General features: G+C 47.2%; 2 protein-coding genes across 28 annotated transcripts in view; one reads left to right on the forward strand and one right to left on the reverse strand.

The window, feature by feature from the left end:
• Nucleotides 1–26,416, reverse strand: part of LOC138744504 (catenin alpha-3-like) — a 1,801,283-nt gene that overhangs the window by 1,061,980 nt on the left and 712,887 nt on the right. The window lies entirely within an intron of this gene.
• The window catches only part of LOC138744505 (leucine-rich repeat transmembrane neuronal protein 3-like), a 318,566-nt gene continuing 292,811 nt past the window's right edge, over nt 662–26,416 (forward strand). For 7 of the 12 annotated variants that reach the window (XM_069900821.1, XM_069900813.1, XM_069900812.1 and 4 more), the window contains exons 1-2: nt 807–1,448; nt 1,683–3,211. In XM_069900821.1, coding sequence (XP_069756922.1) covers nt 1,436–1,448; nt 1,683–3,211 — 1,542 coding nt within the window. In that variant the 5' untranslated portion in view covers nt 807–1,435. Of the gene's footprint in view, nt 1,449–1,682; nt 3,212–3,437; nt 4,359–17,993; nt 18,136–20,667; nt 20,764–26,416 lie in introns of those variants that run through there. The other 5 variants (XR_011345581.1, XM_069900815.1, XM_069900819.1 and 2 more) reach the window with 5 other exon arrangements.

Below are 26,416 nucleotides of genomic sequence, written 5' to 3' on the forward strand. Positions count from 1 at the left end.
AGCTTAGGTTCCACCCCACCCCCGCTGGCTTCCAAGAGATCCAATCATCAATATAAAAATCCTGGGTAAAACACAAGATTCTGTTGACACCGTGGTTAAGTGGAAAAAAAACTGGAGAAACTCAGCAGGTGAAACAGGTCCCCCACACCTTGATGAAGGGCTCAAGCCCGAAACGTTGGTGATGTATCTTCACCTTTGCTACATAAAGGCTCCTTTTCACCTGCTGAGTTTCTCCAGCATTTGTGTTTTTTTTAATTTAAAGATCCTGGGAGAATTCTGGGAAAGTGACACCGACTCTCCCCGATCCCGTGGGTCGACCCCAGTCGTTCCCCTCGCAATGAGCGTCCCCCACCCCTGGACTTCATTTCCCTTGTGTAGGATTTTGTGGGGGAAGGGAAGGGAAGGGAAGGGGGGGGGGGGGGGTTGAGTGGGAACAGGACGAGTTCTCCTGCACATGCCTATTATAGCTTTCTCCAGTGGGGGCAGCTTCACATCAGACTTGAGCTCGCAGCATCTGAAGCAACAGTGGGAGGAGGTTGCGGAGTGGGGGCCGTGAGCGGGGGATCCTGGCCGCTGCCAACGACTTGTGCTCCGAGACATCACAGAGGCTGGTGACGGACGGGTAGCCTCACATCTCCCCCGCCCCCACCTCTGCTGCCTCCACCACTGCCCCCCCCCCCCCCCCCACCCCCCCTCAACTCACTGCCCGCGGGTTGCGGCTTCGGCGAGCTTTGCTGCTCTTGTACGGCTGGTGATCTATCAAAACTCAAACTGGAGAGGATAACGTACCGGGGCCAAAACTTAACCGTTCGCTGCGGTTGAAGATTCTCTCTCTCTCTCTCTCCCCCCCTCCCCATCTCTCTCTCCCTCTCCCCCCTCCCCATCTCTCTCTCTCTTTCACCCCTCTCCCCATCTCTCTCTCTCTCTACCTCTCCCAATCCCTCTTTCTCCCCTCTCCCCATCTCTCTCCCCCTCTCCCAATCCCTCTCTTTCTCTCCCTCCCCATCCCTCTCTCTCCCCATCTCTCTCTCCCTTTCCCCCACCCGTCTCTCTCCCTCTCCCCCACCCGTCTCTCTCTTCCTCCCCATCTCTCTCCCTTTCCCCATCTCTCTCTCCCTCTCCCCATCTCTCTCTCCCCTCCCCATCTCTCTCTCCCTCTCCCCATCCGTCTCTCTCTCTCCCACCCCTCTCTCTCCCCATCTCTCTTTCTTTCTCTCTCTCTCTCTCTCTCTCTCTCCCCCCCCCCCCCCCCCCCCGTCCCTTTCTCTCTCGCTGTTGCGCTGCGCGGAGATTCCCATGGCTGGCAGACAGTGATGTTTGGAGAGAGAGAGGTGCTCGCATTTTCCTCCATGGGTCTGAGCGAGGCCGGGTCTGGCGACGGGGGCGGCCGACATCGCTTCGCGGACTGAGAACCGAGCAGAAGCCAGGGGCAGCAATGCCAAGGATGGGTAAGCCGCGTTCCTTCCGCTGCCCCCTTGCACTTTTCCCCCCGCTTCGCGGTCGAGGTCGAGCCGAAACGACGCTTGGAGTTGCCCGAAATCCCAATCCCACAAGGGTTGGGAAGTTGCGGAGATCCGATCCGTTCCGTGGAGGGGAAGAAGGAGATTTGATTTTTTTTAAATTGCAAAACTGGGCTGGTGCCAAATGCGGGACTGATTGGAATAACTTTTCTTCCTCGTCAGGTTTCGGGGCACAACTAAGTGGCCGGGTCGCTGTGCTGGTGATGGCACCTACCTTCTTGTTGAGTACGCTCTCCACCGCGGAGCGAGCGTGTCCCAACAATTGTAGGTGTCACGGCAAGATAGTGTACTGCGAGTCACTCAGTCTGCAGGAGATCCCTCCCAATATCTCGCCGGGCTCGCTGGGGCTGTCACTCCGCTACAACAGCCTGCAGACGCTGGAGCACAATCAGTTTGTGGGGCTCAACCAACTGACCTGGCTGTACCTGGACCACAATTACATCGGCCTGATCCACGAGCACGCCTTCAACGGGATCCGCAGGCTTAAGGAGTTGATTCTGAGCTCCAACAAGATCACCGGCCTGTTCAACAACACCTTCCGCCCGGTCACCAACCTGCGCAACCTGGACCTCTCCTACAACCAGCTGCAGTCGCTGCAACCCGAGCAGTTCCGGGGCCTTCGCAAACTTCAGAGTTTGCACCTCAGGTCCAACAACCTGAGGACCGTCCCGGTTCGGATCTTCCAGGACTGCCGAAACTTGGAGTTCCTGGACATGGGCTACAACCGCATCCGGAGCCTCGCCCGCAACGCGTTCGCCGGCCTGGGGAGGCTGGTGGAGTTGCACTTGGAACACAACCAGTTCTCCAAGGTCAACCTCGCTCACTTCCCACGCTTGGTCACCTTGCGTATCCTCTACCTGCAGTGGAATAAAATCAGCGTGGTCATCCAGGGCATGTCGTGGACATGGAGTTCCCTGGAGAAACTAGACCTGTCCGGCAACGAGATCCAAGCCATTGGACCCAACGTGTTCCAGTGCGTGCCGAACCTGAACACGCTCCACCTGGATTCCAATAAGCTGACCACCATCGGCCAGGAGATCCTAGAATCCTGGATATCTCTCAGCGCTGTCAGTCTCTCGGGGAACATCTGGGAATGCAATAGGAACATCTGCTCCCTGGTGAATTGGCTGAAACTGTTCAGAGGGAGGAGGGAGAATACAATGATCTGTGCGGGGCCAAAGCAACTTCAGGGGGAACAAGTGATGGAAGCAGTCGAAAACTCCAATATTTGCATTCAAACTCAAAGAATTACCACTCACAGGATGCCCAGCCCTCCCAAACTTCAAGCCAAACCGACGTTTAAAGCAAGGCTTCCCAAGGCGAACCCCCAAGGCGAAGGCCAGGCCCCAGCCATCACGGCCACGCCACCACCCAGCAGCGAGCCCGAGGATATCGAGCCCATCTCCTTCCACAAGATCATTGCGGGCAGCGTGGCCCTCTTCCTCTCCGTGCTGGTCATCCTCCTCGTTATCTATGTGTCCTGGAAGCGGTACCCTGCCAGCATGAAGCAGCTGCAACAGCGCTCGCTGGGACGAAGGCGCCGCCAAAAAAGGCAGTCTCTCCGGCAAATGGTGCCCACCACCCAGGAATATTACGTGGACTATAAGCCTGCACCCGCCGAGGCCACCGAGATGCTGATGAATGGAACAGGCTCTTGCCGCTTGAACAAATCGGGCTCCAGGGAATGCGAGGTATGAACTTCTCGTAAACAAAGGGCGGGGGTTGGAGCGAAACCCGCGAACTCTGGCGAGTGGTGGGAAATGAGTGAGGTTGGGAGGCTCGACCACATACTGTGCATGTGTTCCAAGGTCCCCGAGGTGCCCACATCTCAGCCAAAAGCTCCCAGTGTCTTCTTATTATTAACCGACATCGACTTTAATAAATGTAACCTCCGAATTATGTTTCTTTTCCGGACAGACTGTTCTTACAGCCCTGCCTTTCGCATAAACGTTCCTTGCCTGCCAATACTTTGAAGTCGGCGCTCCTTTCTTAACACGTTCCCAGCAAAGGCGTTCAAACCTGGAGATGCATGTTCCGTTCAATGTTTGCTGGCGTGATCCCCGGAACCTGACTTTGCATTCGAGTGAGGGACTGGAGCAGGGTGGGGGGAAACCTCCGCTTGCAAACTTCAAGGGGCTAGCGGGTTGTCAGCAAAATTGGATGCCGGACGAATTGAACAATCCTGTCCGGAGATGAATGACAAGGTGGTTCAATGGGATGGATCATTTTAAGAGGTAGAATGAACATCAGGAAGGGGCTTCCGCGTAAAAGGTTCTGGGACATTTCTCCCACTCGCGGCTGCTCGGGGCCAACTGCACCTGAGAGAGAGAGAGGTGGTGGTGGTGGAGTAGAGAGCCGGGAGGCCCCAAGCATTGAAATGGCCTCCTCATATTCCTCACCGAGGCAGGTGGAATGGGACACCCGCAGATCAAAGGACCCAGGGTATGCAGATATTGAAACAACAGCTCCCTTGTCTCCCCACGCCAGCTGGGCGCACCGTACTGTCAAATACTGGACGCACTGTGCTCCCCCGTTGACTCCGGAATGCGTGGTTAGGTCAGGCACAGCGAGAAGGGCAGGGGAGAGGTTTCGATCGAGTTATTCGGCCTCAATTATAGCTGTGGCGCGTGGATCTGAGAGCAGCCGCTTTCAGGAAAAGAAATGATCACTCGCAGGTTCTCCCGATACCCAAACAGTGCAGCTTCTTCATCCGAACGCCTTTCTCCGTTCGCCAGTAGGACCCCTCTCTCCCAACCTGCTCACCTGCAGTTCAACTACAGGTACCTGAAAGCCCCGTGAAAATAAGTTCAGCTGTACATAAATTTGGGGTTAGATCTGGTTCAGTGATAAGATATTTTATTGAACCCCCACCCCGCGGTTTGAACATCTTGCTTAAAGTATGGCAAGGCCATAGAATGTATGGCTAAAGTCTGTCTCACCTGTCTACTGAAATGCTCCCATTCGTGGCACTTGTGTGTTGGTGACTCAGGGTGGAGTGGGGGAAGGGAACATTTGCATATGTGTTTTGGTGGGTTTATATTGTTTGTGAGAGAGAGTACACACACACACACACACACATATAGGAGAAAAATGTGCTGTGTGAGAGGAGAGATTTTGCATATCTGTCAGAGCATATGTACATTTGTGTGTGTCAGTCTCTAATATATATTTGTGCAGGGAGGAGGATGAGAGACACACATGAGGGGAGTGTGAGTGTGTCTGGGTGGGTAAGAGAGAGAACAAGAGAGGGTAGTGTGTGCGTGTGAGAACAAGAGAGGGTAGTGTGTGTTTGTGTGTGAGACGGGGATGTGCGAGTGAGAGAGAGGAGAAGGTAGTGTGAGTGTCTGTGTTTGTATGTGTGTGCGAGAGAAATGGGGTGAGGGTAGCATGAATGTACCTTGTGTGTATGTGTGTGTGAGAGAGAGGGAGGGAGAGAGACAGTAGAGTGTGTATGTGTGTGAGCAGGTAGAGTGTGAGAGAGAGTGTTGCATATTAGAGAGAGGATAGAAAGTGTGTGAGAGAGAGGGCAGAGTGTCAGATAGAGGGTGGAGTGTGTTAGAGAGAGGGTAGTATGTGAGAAAGGGTAGATTGTGAGAGAGAGGGTTGAGTGTGTGTGAGAGTGTAGAGTGTATGTGTGAGAGAGGGTGGAGTGTGTGTGTGAGAGGGTAGGGTGTATGTGTGAGAAAGAGAGGGTAGTGTGTGTGTGAGTGAGAGAGTAGAATGTGTGTGAGAGAGCGTAGATTCTGTGTGAGAGAGACAGAAGAGAGTGCATGTGAGAGAGTGTAGAGTGAGAGAGAGGGTAGAGTTTGTGAGAGTGAAGGAAGAGTGTGTGTGAGAGGGCATAGTGTGTGAGTGAGAGAGGTTAGATTGTGTGTGTGAGAGATATGGTAGAGTGTGCGTGTCAGAGAGAGGATAGAGAGAGGGTAGAGTGTTGGTGTGAGGGAGAGGGTAGAGTGTGTGTGAATGAAAGGGTAGAGAGAGGGTAGAGTGTGTCTGAGAGAAGATAGAGTGTGTGTGAAAGAGGGTAAAGTGTGTATATGAGAGAGGGTAGAGTGAGAGGGCAGCATCTGTGAGAGAGGGTAGAGTGTGTGTGAGAGAGTGTAGAGAGAGAGAGTAGAGTGCTAGACAGACAGAGAGAGGGGGGTAGAGTGTGAGAAATTGAGTAGAGTGAAGCTAAAGTGTGTGAGAGAGGGTAGAGTGTGTGGGTTAGAGAGGGTGTAGTGTCTGAGTGTGAGAGGGTAGAGAGTGTGTGTTAGGGAGGGTAGAGAGATGGAAGAGTGTGAGAGAGAGGGTAGAGTGTGAGAGAGGGTAGAGTGTTTGTGAGCAAGTGGGTAGATTGTGCTTGTAAGAGGGTAGAGTGTGGATTTGAGAGAGGTTAGACTGTGTGTGTGAAAGAAGGTAGAGTGTGTGTGAGCGAGAGGGTACAGTGTGCAAGTGAGAGATGGTAGACTGTGTGTGTAAGAGAGGGTAGAGTATGTGTGTGATAGAGGGTAGAGTGTGTGTGTGAGAGAATGTAGTGTGAGAGAGAGAGTAGAGTGTGTGTGAGAGAATGTGGAGTGTGTGAGAGAGTGAAGTTAATGTGTGTGTGTGAGAGAGGGTAGAGAGAGGGTAAAATGTGAGAGAGAGGGTAGAGTGTCTGTGTGAGAGAGAGGGTAGAGTGTCTGTGTGAGAGAGAGGATAGAGTGTCTGTGTGAGAGTGAGGGTAGTGTCTGTGTGAGAGAGGGTAGAGTGTGTGTGAGCGAGAGGGTACAGTGTGCGAGTGAGAGATGGTAGACTGTGTGTGTAAGAGAGGGTAGAGTATGTGTGTGATAGAGGGTAGAGTGTGTGTGAAAGAAGGTATAGTGTGCATGAGAGACAAAGTGTGGAATGTGTGAGAGAATGAAGGTAGTGTGTGTGTGTGTCTGTGTGTGTGTGTCTGTGTGTGTGTGTGAGAGAAAGAGAGAGATGGTAAAATGTGAGAGAGAGGATGGAGTGTGTGGTGGGAGAGGATAGAGTGTGCCTGAGAGAGTGGGTAGAGTGTGAGAGAGAGAGAGAGAGAGAGGGGGTAAAGTACATTTGTGAGAGAGATGGTAGAGTGTGTGTGAGAGGGAAGTGTGTGTGAAAAAAAGTTTAGAGAGAAGGTAGAGTGTGTGTGTGAAAGAGGGTAGAGTGTGAGAGAGAGGTTAGAGTGTATGAGAGATGGTTGTGTCTGCGTGAGAGAGAAGTTAGAGTGTGAGAGAGAGGGTAGAATGTGTGTGAGAGTGTAGAGTGTGTGTGTGTGAAAGAGGGTAGAGTGAGAGAGAGGGTAGAGTGAGAGAGGGTAGAGTGAGAGAGAGGGTAGAGTGTGTGTGTGAGAGTGTATAGTGTGTGCGTGAGAGAGGTTAGATTGTGTGTGTGAGAGAGATGGTAGAGTGTGCGTGTCAGAGAGAGGATAGAGAGAGGGTACAGTGTTGGTGTGAGAGAGAGGGTACAGTGTGTGTGAATGAAAGGGTAGACAGGGTAGAGTGTGAATGAAAGGGTAGAGAGAGGGTAGAGTGTGTCTGAGAGAAGATAGAGTGTGTGTGAAAGAGGGTAAAGTGTTTATGTGAGAGAGAGTAGAGTAAGAGGGCAGCATCTGTGAGAGAGGGTATACTGTGTGTGAGAGAGTGTAAAGAGAGAGAGTAGAGTGCTAGAGAGACAGAGAGAGGGGGGGTAAAGTGTGAGAAATTGGGTAGAGTGAAGCTAAAGTGTGTGAGAGAGGGTAGAGAGTGTGGGTTAGAGAGGGTGTAGTGTCTGAGTGTGAGAGGGTAGAGAGTGTGTGTTAGGGAGTGTAGAGAGATGGAAGAGTGTGCGTGTGAGAGAGAGGGTAGAGTGTGATAGAGGGTAGAGTGTTTGTGAGCAAGTGGGTAGATTGTGCTTGTGAGAGGGTAGAGTGTGTGTGTGAAAGAAGGTTGAGTGTGTGTGAGCGAGAGGGTACAGTGTGCGAGTGAGAGATGGTAGACTGTATGTGTAAGAGAGGATAGAGTATGTGTGTGATAGAGGGTAGAGTGTGTGTGAGAGAATGTGGAGTGTGTGAGAGAGTGAAGGTAATGTGTGTGTGTGAGAGAGGGTGGAGAGAGGGTAAAATGTTAGAGAGAGGGTGGAGTGTGTGGTGGGAGAGGATAGCGTGTGCCTGAGCGAGTGGGTAGTGTGAGAGAGAGAGAGAGAGAGGGGTAGAGTACATTTGTGAGACAGATGGTAGAGTGTGTGTGAGAGGGAAGAGTGTGTGAAAAAAAGTTTAGAGAGAAGGTAGAGTGTGTGTGAAAGAGGGTAGAGTGTGTGAGAGAGAGGGTAGAGTGTGAGAGAGAGGGTAGAGTGTGAGAGAGAGGGTAAAGTGTGAGAGAGAGAGGGTAGTGTGTGAGAGAGAGGGTAGATTGTGAAAGAGAGGGTAGAGTGTATGAGAAATGGTAGTGTCTGTGTGAGAGAGAAGGTAGAGTGTGAGAGAGGGTAGAATGTGTGTGAGAGTGAGAGTGTAGAGTGTGTGTGTGAAAGAGGGTAGAGTGAGAGAGAGGGTAGAGTGTGAGTGGGAGGGTAGAGTGTGAGAGGGAGGGTAGAGTGTGAGAGGGAGGGTAGAGTGTGAGGGAGGGTAGAGTGTGAGAGGGAGGGTAGAGTGTGAGAGAGAGGGTAGAGTGTGAGAGAGTGGGTAGAGTGTGTGTGTGAGAGAGTATAGAGAGAGAGAGTAGAGTGCTAGAGAGACAGAGAGAGGGGGTAGAGTGTGAGAATTTGGGTAGAGTGAAGCTAAAATGTGTGAGAGAGGGTAGAGAGTGTGGGTTAGAGAGGGTGTAGTGTCTGAGTGTTAGGGAGGGTAGAGAGATGGAAGAGTGTGCATGTGAGAGAAAGGGTAGAGTGTGAGAGAGGGTTGAGTGTTTGTGAGCAAGTGGGTAGATTGTGCTTGTGAGAGGGTAGAGTGTGGATTTGAGAGAGGTTAGAGTGTGTGTGTGAAAGAAGGTAGAGTGTGAGTGAGCGAGAGGGTACAGTGTGTGAGTGAGAGATGGTAGACTGTGTTTGTAAGAAAGGGTAGAGTATGTGTGTGATAGAGGGTGGAGTGTTTGTGAGAGAATGTGGAGTGTGTGAGAGAGTGAAGGTAATGTGTGTGTGAGAGAGGGTAGAGAGAGGGTAAAATGTGAGAGGGAGGGTAGAGTGTATGTGAGAGAAGGTAGAGTGTGTGTGAAAGAAGGTATAGTGTGCGTGAGAGACAAAGTGTGGAATGTGTGAGAGAATGAAGGTAGTGTGTGTGTGTGTGTGTTTGTGTGAGAGAGAGAGAGATGGTAAAATGTGAGAGAGAGGGTGGAGTGTGTTGGGAAAGGATAGAGTGTGCCTGAGAGAGTGGGTAGTGTGTGAGAGAGAGAGAGAGAGAGAAAGAGGGTAGAGTACATTTGTGAGAGAGATGGTAGAGTGTGTGTGAGAGGGAAGAGTGTGTGTAAAAAAGTTTAGAGAGAAGGTAGAGTGTGTGTGTGAAAGAGTGTAGAGTGTGAGAGAGAGGGTAGAGTGTATGAGACATGGTAGTGTCTGTGAGAGAGAAGGTAGAGTGTGAGAGAGAGGGTAGAATGTGTGTGAGAGTGAGAGTGTAGAGTGAGTGTGTGAAAGAGGGTAGAGTGAGAGAGAGGGTAAGAGTGTGAGAGAGAGGGTAGAGTGTGAGAGAGAGGGTAGAGAGAGAGAGTAGAGTGCTAGAGAGACAGAGAGAGGGGGGGTAGAGTGTGAGAAATTGGGTAGAGTGAGGCTAAAGTATGTGAGAGAGGGTAGAGTGTGTGGGTCAGAGAGGGTGTAGTGTCTGAGTGTGAGAGGGTAGAGTGTGTGTGTTAGGGACAGTTCAGAGATGGAAGAGTGTGTGTGTGAGAGAGGGTAGAGTGTGAGAGATGGTAGAGTGTTTGTGAGCAAGTGGTTAGATTGTGCTTGTGAGAGGGTAGAGTGTGGATTTGAGAGAGGTTAGAGTGTGTGTGTGAAAGAAGGTAGAGTGTGTGTGAGTGAGAGGGTACAGTGTGCTTGTGAGAGAGGGTAGAGTGTGTGTGAGCGAGAGGGTAGAGTGTGTGTGTGAGAGAGTGTAGTGTGAGAGAGAGAGTAGAGTGTGTGTGAGAGAATGTGGAGTGTGTGAGAGAGTGAAGGTAATGTGTGTGTGTGAGAGAGAGGGTAGAGAGAGGGTAAAATGTGAGAGAGAGGGTAGAGTGTGTGTGAGAGAATGTGGAGTGTGTGAGAGAGTGAAGGTAATGTGTGTGTGTGAGAGAGGGTAGAGAGAGGGTAAAATGTGAGAGAGAGAGTAGTGTGTGTGAGAGAATGTGGAGTGTGTGAGAGAGTGAAGGTAATGTGTGTGTGTGAGAGAGGGTAGAGAGAGGGTAAAATGTGAGAGAGAGGGTAGAGTGTGTGTGTGTGAAGGTAGAGTGTGTGTGAAAGAAGGTATAGTGTGTGTGATAGAGAGATGGTAGAATGTGTGTGTGTGTGAGAGAGGGTAGAGTGTATGTGTGTGTGACAGAGGGTAGAGAGTGCATGTGAGAGAGGGGTAGTGTATGTTTGAGAGAGAGGGTAGCTTGAGTGATGGTTGAGTTTGTGTGTAAGAGTGTAGAGTATGTGTGTGAGAGGTTTGAATGTGAGAGAGAGGGTGGAGTGTGTGTGAGAGAGAGATGGTAGAATGTGTGTGTGTGTGTGTGAGAGAGAGGGTAAAGTGTGAGTGTGAGGGAGGGTAGAGTGTGCATTTCAGGGTAGAATGTGTGTGAGAGAGAGGGTAGTGTATGTGTGTGTAACAGAGGGTAGAGAGTGCTTGTGAGAGAGGGGTAGTGTATGTCTGAGAGAGAGGGTATAGTGTGAGAGAGAGGGTAGCGTGAGTGATGGTAGAGTTTGTGTGTAAGAGAGGGTAGAGTATGTGTGTGAGAGGTTGGAGTGTGAGAGAGAGGGTAGAGTGTTTGTTAGAGAGAGAGATGGTAGAGTACGAGAGAGAGGGTAGAGTCAAGGTAGAGTGTGAGAGAGATGAAGTGTGAGAGTGGGTAGAGTGTATGTATATGATAGAAAGATGGCAGAGTGTGAGAGAGAGGGTAGAGTCAGTGTAGAGTGTGAGAGAGGGTAGAGTGTGAGAGAGAGGGTAGAGTGTGAGAGAGAGGGTAGAGTGTGAGAGAGAGGGTATAGTGTGAGAGAGAGGGTAGAGTGTGAGAGAGAGGGTAGAGTGTGAGAGAGAGGGTAGATTGTGAAAGAGAGGGTAGAGTGTATGAGAGAGATGGTAGTGTATGTGTGTGAGAGAGAAGGTAGAGTGGGAGACAGAGGGTAGAATGTGTGTGAGAGAGAGGGTAGAGTGTGAGGGAGAGAGTAGAATGCATGTGTGAGAGAGGGTAAAGTGTGTGTGTGAGAGGTTAGAGTGTGTGTGAGAGAGGGTAGAGTGTGTGTCTGAGAAAGGGCAGAGTGCGAGTGAGAGAGGGTAGTGTATGTTTGAGAGAGAGGGTATAGTGTGAGAGAGAGGGTAGCTTGAGTGATGGTAGAGTTTGTGTGTAAGAGAGGGTAGAGTATGTGTGTGAGAGGTTGGAGTATGAGAGAGAGGGTAGAGTGTGTGTGAGAGGGGGTTTGTTAGAGGGAGTTTGTTAGAGGGAGAGATGGTAGAGTATGAGAGTATGTGTGTGTGTGAGAGAGGGTAGAGTGTATGTGTGTGTGACAGAGGGTAGAGAGTGCATGTGAGAGAGGGGTAGTGTATGTTTGAGAGAGAGGGTAGCTTGAGAGAGAGGGTAGAGTCAAGGTAGAGTGTGAGAGAGATGAAGTGTGAGAGAGGGTAGAGTGTGTCTGTGTGAGAGGGTAGAGTGTGTGAGAGCGAGAGGGTAGAGTATGTGTGTAAGAGAGGGTAAACTCTATGTATGAGATAGAGGGTAGAGTGTGCATGTGAGAGAGGGTAGAGTGTGAGAGAGAGGGTAGAGTGTATGTGTGAGGGCTGGCAGAGGGTTTATGAGAGAGATGGTAGAGTGTGTGTGAGAGAGTGTAGAGTGTGTGTGAGAGAGAGGGTAGAGTGTGTGTGAGAGAGAGGGTAGAGTGTGTGTGAGAGAGAGGGTAGAGTGTGTGTTGAGAGAGAGATGGTAGAGAATATATGAGAGACAGTAGAGTGTATGTGTCAGAGAGAGGATAGAGTGTGGGCAGAGTGTCTGTGTAAGAGAGATAGAGAGAGGGTAAAGTGTATGTGAGAGAGAGGTTACAGTGTGAATGTGAGAGATGGTAGAGATTGCATGTGAAAGTGGGTAGAGATTGCGTGTGAAAGAGGGTAGAGGAGTGTGAGAGAGGTTAGAGTGTGTGAGAGGGTAGAGTGTGTGAAAAAGGGTAGAGAGAGGGTAGAGTGTGTGTGTGAGAGATGGTAGAAGTGTGTGTGTGAGAGGGTAGAGTGTGAAAGAGAGGGTAGAGTATATGTGTGAGGGTGGGTAGAGGGTTTATGAGAGAGATGGTAGAGTGTGTGTGTGAAAGAGAGGGTAGAGTGTATGTGTGACAGAGGGTAGAGTGTGTGTAAGAGAGAGAGATGGTAGAGAATATGTGAGAGACAGTAGAGTGTACGTGTCAGAGAGAGGATAGAGTGAGGGTAGAGTGTCTGTGAGAGAGAGGTTACAGTTTGAATGTGAGTGATGGTAGGGATTGCGTATGAAAGAGGGTAGAAAGTGCATGTGAGAGAGGGTAATGTTTGAGAGAGAGGGTATAGGGTGAGAGAGAGGGTAGCGTGTGAGTGATGGTATAGTGTGTGTGTAAAAGAGAGTGTAGACTATGTCTGTGAGAGGTTAGAATTTGTGAGTATGAGTGAGGTCAGGGTGTATGTGAGAGAGAGGGAGAGTGTTTGAGAGGGTAGAGTGTGTGTGTGAGAGATGGTAGAAGTGTGTGTGAGAGATGGTAGAGATTGCATGTGAAAGTGGGTAGAGTGAGTGTGAGAGAGGTTAGAGTGTGTGAGAGAGAGAGGGAAGAGTGTGTGAGAGGGTAGAGTGTGTGTGTGAGAGATGGTAGAAGTGTGTGTGAGAGATGGTATAAGTATGTGTGAGAGAGGGTAGAGTGTGCATGTGAAAGATGGTAGAGATGGCATGTGAAAGAGGGTAGAAACTGCATGTGAGGGAGGGTAATGTTAGAGAGAGAGAGGTTATAGTGTGAGAGAGAGGGTAGTGTGTGAATGATGGTAGAGTGTGTGTAAGAGAGGGTAGAGTATGTGTGTGAGAGGTTAGAATGTGTGAGTATGCAAGAGGTTAGGGTATGTGTGAGAAAGAGGATAGAGTGTGTGAGCAGGTAGAGTGTGAGGAAGAGGGTAGATTGTGAGAGAGAGGGTAGAGTGTGTGTGAGAGAGAGGGAGAGTGTGGGAGAGAGGGTAGAGTGTGCATTTCAGAGAGGATAGGATGTGTGTGAGAGAGAGGGTAGAATGTGAGAGAGAGAGGGTAGAATGTATGTGTGGGAGAGGGTAGAGGGTTTATGAGAGAGATGGTCGAGTGTGTGTGTGTGTGTGAGAGGGCAGTGTGTGTGAGAGAGAGTAGAATGCGTGTGAGAGAGGGTAGAGTGTGCATTTCAGAGAGGGTAGAATGTGTGAGTGAGGGTAGAGAGTGTGTGTGAGTGTAGAATATGTGTGTGAGAGGTTAGAATGTGTGAAAAAAAGGGTAGAGGGTAGACATGGTGGAATGTGTGTGTATGTGTGAGAGAGAGTAGAGTGCGTGTGAGAGAGGGTAGAGTGTGCATTTCAGAGAGGGTGAAAGAGAGAGGTGGAGTGTGAGAGGGAGGGTAGATTGTGAGAGAGAGGGTAGAGTGTGTGTGTGAGCGAGTGTAGAGTGTATATGAAAGAGTGCAGAGTGTGAGTGTGAGAGAGGGTAGAGTGTGCATGTGAGAGAGGGTAGAGCGTGGGAGAGAGGGAAGAGTGTGTGTGAGAGAGAGAGAGGGTAGAGGGTTTGAGTGTGAGAGAGGTTAGAGTGTGTGTGTGAGAGAGGGTAGTATGTGTGTATGAGAGAGGTTAGATTGTGTGTTTAAGAGGGCAGAATGTGCATGTGAGAGAGTTGGTAGAGTATGTGTGAGAGAATCAGTAGAGTGTATGTGTCAGAGAGAGGATAGAGAGAGGGTAGAGTGTCTGTGTAAGAGAGATGGAGAGAGGGTAAAGTCTATGTGAGAGAGAGGTTAGAGTGTGCATGTGAGAGATTGCATGTGAAAGAGGGTAGAATGTGTGAGAGAGGGTAGAGTGTGTGTGAAAGAGATGGTAGAGTATTTGTGTGAGAAGTTCGAATGTTTGAGTGTAAGAAAGAGGGAAGGGTGTGTGTGTGTGAAAGAGGGTAGATTGTGTGAATAAAAGGGTAGAGGGAGGGTAAAGTGTGTGAGAGAGGGCAGAGTGTGCGTGTGAGAGAGGGTAGCGTGTGTGTGAGAGGGTGATTGTAGAGTTTATGAGTGTGAAAGAGGGTAGAGTACGTTTGAGAGAGAGGGTATAGTGTGAGAGAGAGGGTAGCGTCTGAGTGATGGTAGAGTTTGTGTGTAAGAGAGGGTAGAAGGTTTATGAGAGAGTTGGTAGAGTGTGTGTGTGAGGAAGTGTAGAGTGTATGTGTGAGAGAGGGTAGGTGTGTGTGTGAGAGAGGGTAGTGTGTGTGTGAGAGAGGTTAGATTGTGTGTGTAAGAGGGCAGAGTGTACATGTGAGAGAGTTGGTAGAGTATGTGTGAGAGAGACAGTAGAGTGTATGTGTCAGAGAAGATAGAGAGAGGGTAGTGTCTCTGTAAGAGAGATAGAGAGAGGGTAAGGTGTATGTGAGAGATGGTAGAGATTGTGTGTGAAAAGTTAGAATGTTTGAGTGTGAGAGAGATTAGATTGTGTATGAGAGAGAGGGTAGGGTGTGTGTGCGTGAAAGAGGGTAGATTGTGTGAATAAAAGGGTAGAGGGAGGGTAGAGTGTGTGTGAGAGAGATGGTAGAATATGTGTGTGAGAGAGTGTACAGGGTGTGTGTGAGAGAGGGCAGAGTGTGTTTGAGAGAGAGGGTATAATGAGAGAGAGAGGGTAGCGTGTGAGTGATGGTAGAGTGTGTGTGTAAGAGGATATAGTATGTGTGTGAGAGGTTAGAATGTATGAGTGTGAGAGAGTTTAGTGTGTGTGAGAGAGTGTAGAATGTGTGTGAGAGATGTTAGAATGTGTGTGTGTGAGAGAGAGAGGGTGGAGTGTGCGTGTGAGAGAGGGCAGAATGTGTGTGACAGAGAGGGTAGAGTGTGAGAGAGAGGTTAGATTGTGAGAGAGAGAGTAGAGGGTTTATGAGAGAGTGGGTAGAGTGTGTGTGAGAGGGTGAGGGTAGAGTTTGTGAGTGTGCAAGAGTGTAGAGAATGTTTGAGAGAGAGGGTATAGTGTGAGAGAGAGGGTAGAGTGAGTGATGGTAGAGTTTGTGTGTAAGAGAGGGTAGAGGGTTTATGAGAGAGTTGGTAGAGTGTGTGTGTGAGAGAGGGTAGGGTATGTGTGTGAGAGAGGGCAGAGTGCGTGTGTGAGAGGGTAGTGTATGTTTGAGAAAGAGGGTATAGTGTGAGAGAGAGAGTAAAGTGTGTGTGTGAGAGGTTAGAGAGTGCGTGTGAGAGAGGGTAGAGTATGTGTCTGAGAGGTTGGAGTATGAGGGAGAGGGTAGAGTGTGTGTGAGAGAGAGAGGGTAGAGTGTGAGAGAGATGAAGTGTGAGAGGGGTAGAGTGTGTGTGAGGAATGGTAGATTGTGTCTCTGTGAGAGGGTAGAATGTGTATGAGCGAAAGGGAAGTGTGCTTGTGAGAGAGAGAGGGAAGAGTATGTGTGGGAGAGAAGGTAGAGTGTGTGTGAAGGAAAGGGTAGAGTGTGAGAGAGGGTAGATTGTGTGAGAGAGTGAAGGTAGAGTGTGTGTGTGAGAGAGGGTAGAGAGAGAGTAAAATGTGAGAGAGGGTAGTGTGTGTGGTGGGAGAGGTTAGAATGTGTGAGAGAGTGGGTAGTGTGTAAGAGAGAAGGAGTGGAGTGTGTTTGTGAGAAAGATGGTAGAATATGTGTGAGAGGGAAGATTGTGAGTGTGAGAGAGGGTAGAGTGTGTGTGAAAGGGTAAGTTGGGTGTGTAAGAGAGGTTAGAGGGAGAGAAAAGAGTGTTAGAGAGAGGGTGGAGTGTTAGAGCTTGCGTAGAGTGTTCATAGAGTTTGTGAGTGTGAGAGGGTAGTGTGTATATGTGAGAGAGAGAGTAGAGTGTTAGAGAGAGAGAGAGGATAGAGTGTGAGAGAGAGAGGGTAGAGTGAGAGAGAGTGTTTGTTAGAGAGAGATGGTTGAGTGTGAGAGAGATGAAGTGTGAGAAAGGGTAGAGTGTGTGTATATGAGAGAGAGAGGGTAGAGTGTGTGTGAGCAGGAGGGTAGAGTATGTGTGTAAGACAGGGTAAACTGTGAGCTAGAGGGTAGAGTGTGTGTGAGAGTGTAGAGTGTGAGGGAGAGGGTAGACTGTGAGTGAGGGTAGGTTGTGTGAGTGAGAGAGGTTAGAGAGAGAAAGTAGAGTGTTTGTTAGAGAGAGAGAGGGTGGAGTGTGAGAGAGAGAGGGTAGAGTGAGAGAGAGAGAAGAGTGTTAGAGAGAGATGGTAGAGTGTGAGAGAGAGGGTAGAGTCAGGGTAGAATGTGAGAGTGATGAAGTGTGAGAGTGTGAGAGAGGGTAGTGTGTGGCTGTGTGAGAGTGTCGAGTGTGTGTGAGCAAGAGGGTAGAGTATGTATGTAAGAGATGGTAAACTGTGAGATAGAGGGTAGAATGTGTGTATGAGAGAGTGTAGAGTGTGAGGGAGAGGGTAGAGTGTGTTTGTGTGAGAGGGGGTAGAGTGTGCGTGAGAGGGAGGGTAGAGAGAGGGTAGAGTGTGTGTGAGTGGGTGTAAAGTGTGAGAGAGAGTAAAGTGTGTGTGAGAGAGAAGGTATAGAGTGTATGAGAGAGAGTAGAGTGTGTGTAACATAGAGGGTAGAGTGTGAGAGAGATGGTAGAGTGTGAGGGAAAGGGTAGAGTGTGAGAGAGAGTATAGATTGAGTGAGAGAGTGAAGGTACAATGTGTGTGTGAGAGAGAGGGTAGAGAGAGTAAAATGTGAGAGAGAGGATAGAGCATGCGGTGGGAGAGGTTAGAATGTGTGTGAGAAAGTGGGTAGAGTGTAAGAGAGAGAGGGTAGAGTGTATGTGTGTGTGACAGAGGGTAGAGAGTGCGTGTGAGAGAGGGTAGTGTATGTTTGAGAGAGAGGGTATAGTGTGAGAGAGAGGGTAGAGTGAGTGATGGTAGAGTTTGTGTGTAAGAGAGGGTAGAGTATATGTGTGAGAGGTTGGAGTGTGAGAGAGAGGGTAGAGTGTTTGTGAGGGAGAGGGTAGAGTGTGTGTGTATGTATGTATGTGATAGGGAAGAATATGCGTGTGAGCGATGGTAGAATGTGTGTGAGAGTGGGTAGAGTGAGAGTGAGGGTAGTATGTGAGAGAGAGAGGGTAGAGTGTGTGTGAGAGAGATGGTAGAGAGTGTGTGAAGGAAAGGGTAGAGTGTGAGAGAGAGAGTGTAAATTGAGTGAGAGAGTGAAGGTACAATGTGTGTGTGAGAGAGAGGGTAGAGAGAGTAAAATGTGAGAGAGATGGTAGAATGTGTGGTGGGAGAGGTTAGAATGTGTGTGAGAAGGTGGGTAGAGTGTAAGGGAGAGAGGGTAGAGTGTGTCTGAGAGAGAGGGTAGAGTGTATGTGTGAGAGGGTAGAGAGTGCGTGTGAGGGAGGGTAGGGTACGTTTGAGAGAGAGGGTATAGTGTGAGAGAGAGGGTAGCCTGAGTGATGGTAGAGTTTGTGTGTAAGAGAGGGTAGAGTATGTGTGTGAGAGGTTGGAGTATGAGGGAGAGGGTAGAGTGTGTGTGTGAGAGGGTAGAGTGTGTGTGAGAGGGTAGAGTGTGTGTGAGAGGGTAGAGTGAGAGAAAGTAGAATGTTTGTAGAGAGAGAGAGGGTAAAGTGAGAGAGAGTGTAGCGTGTTTGTTAGAGAGCGAGATGAAGAGTGAGAGTGTGAGAGAGGTTAGCGTGTGTGTGAGCAAGAGGGTAGAGTGTGTGTGTGTGAGAGAGAGGGTAGATTGTGTGTGTGTGTGAGAGAGGGCAGAGTGTATGTATGTGAGAGAGAGAGTAGATTGTGTGTGTGTGAGAGAGTAGAGTGTATGTGTGTGTGATGGTAGGGTGTGAAAGAGAGAGGGCAGTGTGTGTGTGTGTGAGATATAGATAGATAGAGACAGAGTGAGTGAACTTGTGCCACACTGGACAGTGCGTATCCTTGGGCCGTCTTTAACTGCACCGGGCTGCGTCATGCCTGAGACCGCCCTGAAACAGTGGCTGGCCGCTCTTTTCTTCCCCAAACTTTCACCATCCTGCCTCACGTCAGAGATGTTCTCCCAACCCCCGCACTTGCACTGAATAAAAACCAACCTATTTGTTTTTGGCACATTGAACTCTAGTCTTCTCCCACACCGCTTCAGACCTTCGCCCCTGGTTTCAACCCCAGGATTGAAGCTTCTGGGTGGTGATGGTGATCGGTACCGTTTGGGTTCTCCACAGGGACAGGTCTGGGAAACAGCCTTTGATTAACCCACCGATTTCAGCCAAGGTCTTGGTTCAGGATGAGCTGTAGGCTGGATCTCAGGCAAAACGATAGCCCTGCCAACAGAATCATTAAAGCCATCTGTGCTTCTTACTGAAAGCCGGGAGTTCAATCATTTGTGCAAGTCTGTCTAACAAAAGGGGGATGGCGTATATGAATGACTTTACACAGTGTATGGAACAGGGTCGATAAACACAGGAGAAATAATTAAACGCGGGAGGAATGTATTTGAAATTCTGGCAGGGCAACGCAAGGAAAAATTTATCAACATAAAGCCTTGTTCAGAGAGTGAGAGAGGCTGTTAATTAACAGTACACCATTGTCTTTGCCAATTGTCCTACATCAATTTTATAGAGTCATCTCTCCAGTGGTTTATGGCTTTTACGACTGAAAATAACGGGTTGTGTGGACAGGGCTGGCATGCTGGAGAATGCAAGCTCCAGACTTTACAGCAACTTTCTTTCTGAATGCACTAAAAAATATAACATCATTCCTGTGACTTAGCATTCAACTCCAGTTTCATAGAACCTGCACACAGAAGGAAAAGCTATTCAATCCCATCGGATCAATGACCCAAAATCTTTCAGCACGCTTGGTTTCTTTTTTCAGATTTCTAGCATCTGTGGGATTTTAATTTTCATTTAGGTTCCTTCCTTCCCCCTCCTTATCATTCTTCTTGCCAGTGAGTCAATTATTATAATTGTTGGGTAAGAACTACTTGTTGCTTGCGGCTGCTTTAATTGTGACATTAAATGAAGAAGATAATGTTAGAAATACCCAGATCAGGAAGATCTGTGTCCATGAAAGCAATGGAGAGACTCGGCAGGTCACTTTTGTGCACTGCACTGAGTCCTAGTATCTGCAGACTTCTTGTTTACCTTTAATGTCTATAACCTTCCTTCACAGCTTGGGTATTTTGTTCCCACCACAACTGCTGGTGGGCCTGCTGAGTACTTGCAACATTTTCAGTCTTTATTTCAATTCTCTAGCATTATATTAATGATAAGGAAAATGCATTACTGACTGTCAGTCATAGATTTCTTTAAGGCAGCAACAAGTTTCCAATTCACCTCGACCTTATGAATAGTTTGTAGAAGACGTGCAAGGCTAGTGATACAGTGCCACCCAGGTCAATAGATGTTATTACATCTGTTGACAAATAATGTTCTATTCATTTGCTTCATTTTTATTATGCAACTGGCTGCAATAAAAAAAAATCAAAAACGTATGTTTATGGGCAAACAAATATTATAAGGCAGTTGAGGCACAGCATCTGCAATACTGAAAAGGCCACTGGGGGCTCTCTCTGTGACGGACATCTACAACGCTTGATGCAGGCGAAAGGCAATAAACATTGTGAAGAGCTCCACACACCCCTCACATAAACTGTTGTCCCATCTGCCATCCAGTAGGAGGGACCGTAGTACTCGGGCCTTTGTGTCCAGATGGGGTGACAGTTTTTTCCCTAAGCCATCAGGTTCCTGAATTCCCAGAATATATGCGGATCATGTACCATGGACTTTTATTGTATGTGTCTTAATATTTTAATATTTCAATGTGTTTAACTTATAATCTAACTTCTATTTATATAAATAAGCTCCATGATCCTGGAGAAATGCTATCTCATCTTGACTGTGTGGATCAGACGGCACCCATGGGCAGTCAATGTTTCACAACAAGACCATTTATCGAGTCTCGATTAAAGGTCCTGACTTGAAATGTTGACTGACTCTTTCTAACTCTGGGTGCTCTCTGATCCTCTGAGTCTCTCCAGCTTCTCATTGATTGCTCAAGGTTCAATCATTGAGATGGTTTGAATACTTGTGAGGGGGGGAGGTTGTTCAGTTTTTGTGTTTCTTGCTGTACACAAGCCTGCTCATTTTTTCCCATTTTGCCCATGCTTTTTTCCTGCCACTGTAATCATGAATAGACTGCTAAAGCATTTTATTGTTCTTTGCTTGTTACTCCACATTTGTATGTAAATAAATTCCTCAGTAACTTTAAAAAAAACAACCTGTTACTGTTGACTTCAATCCTTACCAGCGACACCACCAACACCCCAAATGTTTTAATGCGCCTTGCGAGAAGATGCAATGGACAGTCACATGGATTATTCTAGGAACTAGAAGCTGGAGACTGAGGGGAGACGAGTGTTTAAAGCACTGAGCAGAATTCCTGTAATTATAATCAGCATATTCCATTTGAACTGTGAACACAGAAGGAAGAATCATAGATTTAAAATGAACAAAGCTCCGACTGATTATCACCCTTACCTCCGTGTTTGCTTTGTTCATCAGTCCCAATTCCAAGAAACTTGCAAAACATTTTTTTTAAATTCACCCAACCTGATTTATTTTATCTTCTCTTCACTGGAAATCCATGAAATGAAGGTGACATGACTCTTGTGTTTTCATAGTGCCAGCAGGTACGATGGAATGAATTCTGTACTTGGATCTAGAAATGTAGGCTTTGCCCAGCATCTGATCAGTGCTCCTCACTGGCAGCCTCATTTCACACATGGAATTCTCAGAGTCTCAGTGTAAAAAAGGAAGGCTTTGGCTCAACTTGCTGGGGCTGGATTTTTGTTAAATCATTCCCAGTTAGTTCTACTTCTCTGCTCTTTCCCCACAGCCTTGTGATCTTTCCTCATCCATCCTGATTCCATCGCCTTTTCTGGCAATGCCTTCCAGAGCAAGTTTCTGCAGCAAATAAGTTCTCATTATCTCCACAACAAATCTACAAATCATTCAGCATATTTGAAAGTAAATGCTGTTATTGGCTTTGGAGTCTCTGACAGATGAATGCTCAAGGCTGTCACTAAGTGCCTCAATTTGACATTCTAACAAAGTCGAAGAGGAAGAAAAAGTGATCAAGATACTCTTGAAATTCTGGTGTATTGTTTATTTTAAGCAACGGGGTGACTGTAATTTGCAGAAGGCAAAGATCACTGTATTATGCATGAGCAATAAAGAAAGCACGTGGAGCATGGTGAATAGAATGAAATTCTTATCGATTAATAAGGTGTTTGACACAGGGAAATTAACAGATGGTTCAAAAGTTAAATAAGTTATCTCCACCCATCTGCAGGATTTCTAAGTGTCAAGAAAAAGACCCATGCCTTTCTCCAGTTGACATTTCCTCTTTACCCTAGCATCAAGAACAAATACCTATCCTTTATTTTCTTGTATGGTCATATTTTCTCATGACACAGGAGGAGGCATTTAATCTATCTAGTCTGAGAGCTATTCTAACAATTCCAATGATCCCAATTAATTTCCCTCTAACTAATTCTTCCAAGCATGTCCATCAACATCCTGATTCTCCTGCCATACACCTGGGGGCAAGTTACGTACTGCAAGCAATTATTCCACTAAGCCTACATTTGGAAGGGAACCCAGGCAGTCAAAGGCAGAGAGTGCAAACTTCACAGAAGTTAGCATTGAACCCAGTTCACTGGAGCTCTGAGGCAGCAATGCAACCTGCTCCCCTTCGAAGTCCAAAACATAAGGGTTCCCCAAATGTGTACAGGGATACACTTGGGTATTTGTCAGCAGAAATCATGTTGGGTGTTACCATCCCACTTATAGATACCTGCATCACCCTTGATCTTTGCCCATTGGATTAGAGTGTTTTCTGAATGAGAAGTATTTCTGAAGGTGGTGTGACTAGCTGTCCATTCTCCACGATTTGCCTTCACTGCTGGGTCAACAGGTTGAGACTTTGTCAGTTCAAACCAAACATCATCCAGGCTGACCCTCCAGTGGAACCTTATGAGGGTGCAAGCTTTGTTGCTTTACCAGACGAGGGCCTAGATCTGAAACTTTGGTTACTCTTTGCTTCCCAGGGATGCTGTGTGACCTGCTGTGTTTCTCCATGTTTGTGTATTGCAGCCTTGTTGCTTTGCTGCTTTTTGCATGAAATGTTTATTTGAGGATGTTGTGTCCTTCTTGAGGATGTAAAAAAAAATCCCACAGCTCTATTTGAGAGGGCCTTTCATGATGTGCTGGCTATCAATGAACCTTTCCCAATATCAAGAAGGGAGTAATGCAGACAATCGGGAGCTTTCCCTGCATAAACTGAGAGCTGTGTTTCTTATATTAATCATACTGTGAAAGAACTTTGATGGCTTAAATATGGTTTGGGATGTACTGATGAAATGAAAGGTGCTCCAGAAGTGCAAATATTTCTTTTTCTTTGCTTTTTTCTATTGAATAGTAGATGGTCGAAACAGTTTTGAGCTTCCATTGTCACCTCATCTCTTAGCTTCTCGTCGTGTACTTTTTAATCCCAGTGATGGAGTTTGCTGTCCCACCAAGAATGTTTCATATACCTGACAAAGGGCCCAGGCCCAAAACATCGGTTACCTTCTGCTTCTTATGGATGCTGCATGACCAGCTGAGTTTCTCCAGCACGTTTATGTATTGCGCTGGACCCTAGTATCTGCAGACTTTCTTGTTTATCAAGAATGTAACGGTCCTCTTATTGAATCAAAAGCACACAGGAAGTTGCAGAAACTGCAATATTCTGAACGCTCCGCTGATATTGGTGGGTGAAGTATGTCACATGTGAGAAAAACCATCAAGATTATTGTGCCCTGCTAAATGTCTGTGATGGTTATCACAGCACAAGATAGACAGGTGCCATTCATCATGGACACTTTCTTGTTTGATTTGTTAATATCCAGAGTTGCGGGACAGTAGAGCACATTCTTGCAGCAAGTGTTCCCAGTTAGTCTAAATTCAGTGCTGGGTTGTACGCCCAACACTTCCCGAAGTACACAGATATGCAGAGGTAGGGAGTAAATTTGTAACACACAGCAGGCAGAACAGGCTGAGAATTCTAGTTTTTTTTAAACAGGAAAGTCTGGAGACGCTGTGATTGTAGTGCAATACACAAAAGTGCTGGAGAAACTCGGCAGGTTATGCAGCAACTGCAGGAAGCGAAGGGATAGAGTACATTTCCAATTATCCAGAATTCCTGGGACTGGACCTATCTCGGTTAAGCGGATTTTTCAGATATTCAGGAATTTTCTCTAAATCAGTCCAATAACATCAAGAAAATACTTGTATTGGCTGTCGTCGATCCCCAAACTCTCCACACCTAGTCGCCGATCCCCAAAACCTCCCCAGCACCGTCATTAATCCTGCCTGGGAGCCTGAGATCTCATCTCTCCTGTAATTGCCAGGAGATTGCACAGGGATTGTCCTCCAGCAGAATTTCAGCGTCCTCACTGAAAGGGTATTTGCCAGAGGGAGCGGCTCGGGTGGGCGAGAGGGGAGAGAGTACCGCGGGTGAGCGGGGAGGGTGCGTGGCTTGGGTGGGTGAGCTGAGAATGCCACAATGCAATTTATCACAAAGCTGCAGTAACTCATGGCAAAAAAAAAATGACAACTTATAAATAAATAATCAGTGCAATCCATTCTTTGTGGACAAATGTCTCCTTTGTAAAACTGCTTCCCTGTAGCCCCACTTGAGTCTGGTGGGTAAATCATTTTATCAAATTGTGAGGTCATGTCTCACCCAAAAAAACTTTCAGATGTTTGGAATTGCAGTTGATCAGCTTTCGGTTAATTACAAATGTACTGTATAACTAACGCTTGAGGTCTGAGCAAAATACTTTGACGAGGGGCTCAGGTCGAAACATTGGTTACATTCTTTTACTTCCTAAAGATGCCTGCATGTTGAGAATATTCTGAGTGTTGTCTGTGAATGGCTGCCATCTTTTTAATCTGCTAGTCTCACGGATCAGACTCTCCTATGTCACTCACAGTTAGTAGAACTTTTGCTTGTGTTTGGAATCATCCACCATCTGACTTCTCAAATGACCTTGTGCAAACTCACAGGCCTCATGTAATATTGCCCACAAAGAGTCAATAAATTATAGTTAATCTCTGATAGCTTCTCAGTCTGCCTTCCTACATTCCTGACCACCTCAGTTCTAACTTGATTTTATTTTGTTAATGACCTGGTCAGAAAACAGAAGAGCATTCAAGATTCCAGATCCTTTCATTGTGCTATAATAAACCAGAAAATGTCAGGCAGACCATAAGTCGCTATCAATATTGCTCAGTGCCCTTAGAGTAAGAGAAAGACAAGCAAAAGAAAGTCCCTTCAGTGTCACTGAACCGTAAAATCACAGGTGATCTGGCTGTGGCATCTGCTCCACATTCGCCTGTTCCCCATGACCCTTAATTCCCCTATTCAAAAATCTACCTATCTGCATCTTACATGTATTCAACGAGGCAGCATCTAATCCTTCTTTGAGCAGAGAATTCCTCAGATGATCTGCTATCTGGGTGAAGCAGTTGTTCCTCATCTCACCCTCAAATCTACTCCTCTAAATCTTGAGACTATGTCCCCTGCTTCTAGACTCACCTGCTAATGAAAACAACCTCCCTGCTTCCTTCTTCTTTCATGTCAAAATCCCTCCACCCTCATCCTTCTAAACTCCAATGAATATAGTCCCAGGCTATTTATTTTCTCCAAAAAAAAAGAACAATTTGTCAGAAATTAAGATTAGGGTTAGAAAATGAGCACTTTGTTCAACACTCCTCATACATTACTGATTCCATGGTTATGTTCAGTGCTGCTCATTTTCGCAAACTTTAAGCCATGGGAAGATCCATCACAGCACCTCAGCATCTACCCCAAATTGAATCAAGTGAAGGGGCTTGTTATTGGCCTGGGATATTCTGAGGGGGCTCCACCCTCAGCACATCACATCCGTTTCCATTCCCCGCCCCACCCCCCACCCCCCAGAGTCTGATCTTGCTGACCAGGGTGGTCCTGGAACTGAATGATGAGTGGTTGCAGATCCAAGATGTAGGAGTCTCCTAAATGTGGTCGATCAAAATGGCAGAGCTGATCAATACTAAGCCAGGGTCCAACAGCAGAACCCACACACAATCCAAAGGCTGCGCAACTGGGAAACAGCTGGCAGAATCTGGCCAACAAATTCTGGATCACAGAGGCCCACACCTTCCTAGCACTGGCTACTGAGAAGAGTCAGCAATTTCAAATAAATGGCAAAATTTGGGCATCATTCTATTATTGGAGTGATGATGTAACACTAACTCAGGATCAAATAAAAATTACATCCAGGAATTCTAATAGATCAGGAAATATTGGCAGTTTTGTTTCTAATATTTTAATATATATGATTGGTATCTGCATTGGATTTATAGACACCTGCAGAGAGATTTGTTGCACAAATCTAATTGTTCACTGTATGTAACATTAATTATTTATTCATAAAAATAAATCTGACAGTGTAAGGTATAATTAATTTGTTTAAAACAGAAGCAGAGAACGAGAACAATGATTAAATGTGCCCAACGACATCAAAGCTCAACCATGAAGCAGGAACTCTTCAACTTTATGTCCATGGTTGATCCTCACCCCTCTGTCTTCTCATCACATTTGAAAATTACTTGTCAGTGCATTTGCTTTACATTTATGGAGAGCATAGCAGAAAATAGAATAAACTCTGAAAGATTTGTTTTTTTTTTCCCCTTGGCCACATATTTGGCACGCCTCAATATGTATCAAAACTGACTACAAACATTGCCTGTGTGTAAAACAAGAAAGTCTGCAGATGCTGGGGCCGAGGGCAATGCACCAAGGTGCTGGAGAAACTCGGCAGGCCACACTGCAGCCACAGGAAGTAAAGGGTAACTAATGTTTCGGAGGGCCCTTACTCCGTTAGAAGCAGAAAGGGCAGATGCCTGAATAGAAAGATGAGTGGAGGAGATTGGATGGGGTATTAGGCAGGCTAACAGAGAAAAACTTGAGAAATGATGGGAGAGAGTAGCTCACTCCTAGGGGAAGGGGGTGGGGAGCCGGAAGAAAAGAGAACCAGATTGCATTAACATCAACCTCAAATTTCCATGAACCCCTCCCTCCCACCCTCCCACCAGGTCTCTTTCTTTCCCTATCCCTCGGTCTCACCAGATCCAAAACATTGGTTACCCTTTGGAGAGAAGCCAGATAACTACAGACCTGACTGTTTAACATAAATTGTGCGGAGGTGACCAGAATGAGATTTTAATAACAGAGTCAATGACCAAGTGCAAGATGGTGGCAGAAGGTGGGGATGAAGTTGCAAAAGAGGTTGTTTATGACAGGTCGTATTATTTTGCAGAAGCAATTCACCCAGTGGAGAGTGAGGCATCTCAGGATGCTGCTTGATTAACTTCCATGCATTTGATGTGTTTGCACAAGATAAAAGTCACAAAGAGTGACTGTGTGATATGGATTAGTCATAGGGGTACATAGGGGTACCTGCAAGCTCACACCAAGACACAAGAGAAACTTGTCCGTGAACTACTCTTTGAAGACGATGCCGCTTTAGTTGCCCTTTCAGAGCCAGTTCTTCAGCTCT

Source organism: Narcine bancroftii, chromosome 10 (assembly GCF_036971445.1).
Source record: "Narcine bancroftii isolate sNarBan1 chromosome 10, sNarBan1.hap1, whole genome shotgun sequence".
In the NCBI taxonomy this organism is placed as follows: Eukaryota; Metazoa; Chordata; class Chondrichthyes; order Torpediniformes; family Narcinidae; genus Narcine; species Narcine bancroftii.